This window comes from Nannospalax galili, unplaced genomic scaffold, assembly GCF_000622305.1.
Source record: "Nannospalax galili isolate Female #2095 unplaced genomic scaffold, S.galili_v1.0 scaffold543, whole genome shotgun sequence".
In the NCBI taxonomy this organism is placed as follows: Eukaryota; Metazoa; Chordata; class Mammalia; order Rodentia; family Spalacidae; genus Nannospalax; species Nannospalax galili.
Genome location: NW_008352270.1, coordinates 149547 through 154291, shown reverse-complemented (window position 1 = coordinate 154291; position 4745 = coordinate 149547). Strand labels below are relative to the sequence as shown.

The following is a 4745-nucleotide window of genomic DNA, read 5'->3' as shown; positions in this document are numbered from 1 at the left end:
CCCAGGACCAGATGGATTTACAGCAGAATTCTACCAGACATTTAAAGAAGATCTACATCCAATACTACTTAATTTATTCAAAAAGATAGAAATGGAGGGAGAACTTCCAAATTCCTTCTATGAAGGCAGCATCACTCTAATACCAAAGCCAGGTAAAAATATAAGCATAAAAGAAAACTATAGACCCATATCTTTAATGAACGTAGATGTAAAAATTCTCAACAAGATACTTGCAAACCGCATACAGACACACATCGAAAAGATCATCCACCATGATCAAGTTAGCTTTATTCCAGAGATGCAGGGATGGTTCAATATACATAAGTCAATAAATGTCATAAATCATATAAATGGGCTCAAAGAAAAGAACCACATGGTCATCTCAATAGATGCAGAGAAGGCCTTTGACAAAATTCAACGTGCATTTATGTTCAAAGTCCTAGAGGGAATTGAACTGGAGGGAACATACCTCAACATAATTAAAGCCATATATAACAAGCCCACAGCCTACATCATTCTAAATGGAGACAAACTGGAAGCATTCCCACTGAAATCAGGAACCAGACAAGGCTGTCCACTATCTCCACTTCTCTTTTAGTGCTTGAAACTCTTGCCAGAGCAATAAGACAAGAGGAGGATATTAAAGGAGTAATAATTGGAAAAGAAGAGATCAAATTATCCCTTTTATCCTTCTTATCTAAAGGAATATTGACAACTGATTGCTGCTAGATGAGGAACAGCTGACCCTCTTAAAACAAAGACCTCTAGATAGGCTGACTAGATTCACCAGATGTACAAATAGTGGGGAATGGCTGGGGGTGCTGACAACACAGCAGACAGTAGCAGGGATATCAGAGTATAAGGGCTCTAGTGGGGGGAGGGAGGCTATGGGAGGGTGCCATCTGGGAAGTGGGTGTATAGTTGAATAAGATGGTTTGGGATGTTTTGTGTGATATACACACACACAAAAATCAACAAATTCTAAAAAATGTATTATAGTTGAGGAGGAAGCATGGAAATTTACGTCATGCTAATTAGTAGAGGTGATAAACATTACCATTGAAATCTACCCTATGATTTTATAGACATACACAGGCACCAAGGAGCCAAGTGCAACTGATTATGACTAGTAATAATCAGATACATACAGATTAGAGATGCATGTACCAACATCTCAGTGTTAGTAGTAAAAACAATGAGTCTTTCTGCAATGAACAATATATTCTAAAATGAAATGGAGATCTTTTTTAAAGGCTAAAAACTCATTCAATTTTATGTCTTACAGGGCTTATACTGAGTTCAATATTGTATAACTGTATTAATTCAACTGTGAACCTAGAAACTTGCACCCACTTGTGAAAGAGATGTACTCTTGCTCTGGAGTGTGTTACTGAATATGTTAAAGCTGTAGTGAAATGCTTCTTTTAATCATGTAGTTATTAAAATTTTTTTAAAATAAAGATTAAAAATAATAATTTATCAAAGCATAAAAATTTGCTCCTTAATAATTAGTAGATGTGAAAAACATTACCATTGAAATCTACCCTATGATTTTATAGACATACACAGGCACCAAGGAGCCAAGTGCAACTGATTATGACTAGTAATAATCAGATACATACAGATTAGAGATGCATGTACCAACATCTCAGTGTTAGTAGTAAAAACAATGAGTCTTTCTGCAATGAACAATATATTCTAAAATGAAATGGAGATCTTTTTAAAAGTTAAAACCTCATTTAATTTTATGTCTTATAGGGTTTATACTGAGTACAATATTGTATAACTGTAATAATTCAACTGTAAACCTAAAAATTTACAGCCAATTTTGAAAGAGATGCATCTTAGCTCTAGAAATTATTATTGAATATGTGCATGCTGTTGTAATGAAATGCTTCTTCTAAGTACGTGGTTATTAAATAATTTTAAAACAAACAAACAAATAAATAAATAAATAGGGGCTAGACAGATGGTTCAGTGGTTAAGAGCACTGGCTGCTCTTAACAGAGGACCTGAGTTCAATTCCCAGCACCCACATGGCAGCTAACAACCATTCATAACTCCAGTTCCCAGGGAATACAACACCCTCTTCTGACCACTACAGGCATTGCACAACACGGGTACACTTATACTGTCTTGCAGGCGATACACTCATCCACATAAAATAAAAATAAAAAATATAAATATGAATAAATAAATAAGTAAATAAATAAATAAATAAATAGGCTGGTGTGGTGTCACGTCTTTAATCTTAGCACTGAGGAGGCAGAAGCCAGCCTGGTCAACATAACAAGTTCCAGGCCAGCTGGGGCTACAGGGAGGTCCTACCTCAAAATTAATTAATTAATTAAAAATAAATACATAAAAAGAAAATCAAATGTTAAAAGAAAAACGGACAGGGAAAACCATAGGCTCCCACACCTCTTCTGGTGAATTCTAACGAAGGAGCAATAGTGAGAATTACTTTTTTTAATCTTGCAGATGATAAAAGGAATTTCTCATCTCATTTTATGAATCTGATACCATGCCTCAGCCAAAAATATGACAAAAAGTACTAAAGGACAATATCCTTCTTAAACGCAGACACAAAGATGATAAAAGCCAGATGTGTCGACACACGTTTATAATCTTAATATTGAGAGGCGGAGGCAGGACACCATGTACTCAAGGCCTGCTTGAGCTCCTGTCTTGCCCCCCTAAAAAAGGAAAGAAAGAATATATCTCTATGAGGATGGGGGGTGCTCCTAGAAATATAAGATTGAAATGTAAAATGAGGAGGGGGTGCTGGTGATTGAAAATGTAAAAGCAGGATGTGGGGAGATGGCTCAGTGGGTAAGAGCACTTGATTACGCAAACATGAGGACCAAGCATCCAAATAAAAGCCGGGCATGACAACATCTTCCTGCACTGGGGGCGGAGACAGGCATACCTCTGGATCCAGCCAGCTTAGCCAAAACACTGAGCTCAGGTTTAATGAGAGACCCTGTCCCCAGGGAATGAGGTAGAGAATGACAGAGCAGGACACCCAGTGATGGACGGGCAGGCACACGTGTGTATATACCACACACAACAACACATACAAATAAATACATACAAGTCAACGTAATTCATTATATAATCAGATTACCAGAAAAATACATAAATACATGCCTGAAAATCATTTAAAAAATTCAACACCCAATCATGATTTTAAAATAAAAAGTCCAAGCAAATTTTCAGTAGGAGCAGCCTACCTAGAAACAGAACTTTCTTGATAAACATGAGTTATGTCTCATTTGATGGAGAAACAGTATGTTCTCTCTAACACTGAGAACTTTTTTTTTATTTTGCTTAGTTCAAGGCGGCAAAATATAATTGACCTAACTGATATTCCTTTCGAAAGTTATATCAAAAGCTGGGCATGGTGGCACTCATCTATAATCCCAACACTTGGGTGGCGGAGGCAGGAGGATCATAAATCCAAAGCCAGTCTGGACTACATAGGGAGTTCCAAGTCAGTCAGAGCTAAGTATAGCAAGACCCTGTCTCAATAAACAAACAAACAAGCAAACAAAATTAAACATATTGATACACTGGCAAATCAATAAATTTGAATGTCTAAAATTATTTACAATAGCTGCATTTTGGGACCTCACATTCATCTTTGTAAAAGGAATAAATTTAAAATAAAATTCTCACATGAATAATTTTATGCTGGCATAAAAATGTGTGTGTGTGTCAGGCATGGTGGCACTCGCCTTTAATCCCAGCACTCGGGAGGCAGAGGTAGGTGATCTTTGTGAATTTGAGGTCAGCCTGGTCTCTCCATAGTGAATCCAGGCCAGCTTGGGCTACAGGGAGACCCTGTCTCTAAAAGACAAAAAAAAAAAAAAAAAAAGTGTGTGTGTGTGTGGTACCTTATGCTTGTTAGTGTATAGAAAGTGTATGTGCAAGTAGGCACATGAATGTTCATGCACACGGTGTGCATGTGTGTAGGCCTATGTCTAGGACAGATGCCCTGTCTCAGTTGCTCCCCATTTTCATTTTTGGAGGATGAAACTGCAGATCCTAGCTTTGGCTGGGCTTGCTGACCAATGAGCTCTAGGGCTCCATTTGTCTCTGCTCTCACCCCAACCCCCAAGCTGGGGTTACAGAAATGGGCTGGCATTCCTGGCTTTTTACACGGGTTCACATAGCAGGCACTTTACCAACACAGCCACCTCTCTGCTCTGGCATAAAATGTATTGATGTATTTACAGTGTAACAATACATCAGAATATAAAATTACACACACACACACACACACACACACACACGCACGCGCGCACACACATACACAAAAGCTGCCACTGACATTTCACAAAGCAAGTTACCTGGCCTGCGAATCTTCTGGCTGGGTCAGATGGAATAAGGACACCGTCTTTGTCTTCTTGAAATCCATCATGAGACCAGTACGCCCGGTCAAAGGTAAAGGTTTTGACACGCTCTGCATTCTTGGGGTCTTGGATGGTGGTGGTGCTTTTGGAATGCATGGAAATCACACATTTGCTCCCAGAGTTCTTCTCTCTCTATAGTCAAGTTGTACATTCAGAATCATAAGGCTTTATTGTTATCCAAGTTAATCATCTTGCAAGTTTTTATATGTAACAGGGAATCAAGCCAAGAGCATACCATTTATTTTATTTTTTTCCTTATTTTTCACTAGTTGTTATAGCAATGTATTTCCTCTAAAATTTCCTTCTTGGCTATTTATTTGTTTGTTTATT

At 37.9% G+C, this 4745-nt stretch overlaps 1 protein-coding gene across 1 annotated transcript in view; it reads right to left on the bottom strand.

Moving 5' to 3' along the window:
- The window catches only part of LOC103746899 (kinesin-like protein KIF28P), a 65808-nt gene that overhangs the window by 50307 nt on the left and 10756 nt on the right, over positions 1–4745 (bottom strand). The window contains 1 exon segment of the mRNA XM_008849183.1: positions 4353–4547. Within this exon segment, the coding sequence (XP_008847405.1) occupies positions 4353–4547 (195 nt within the window).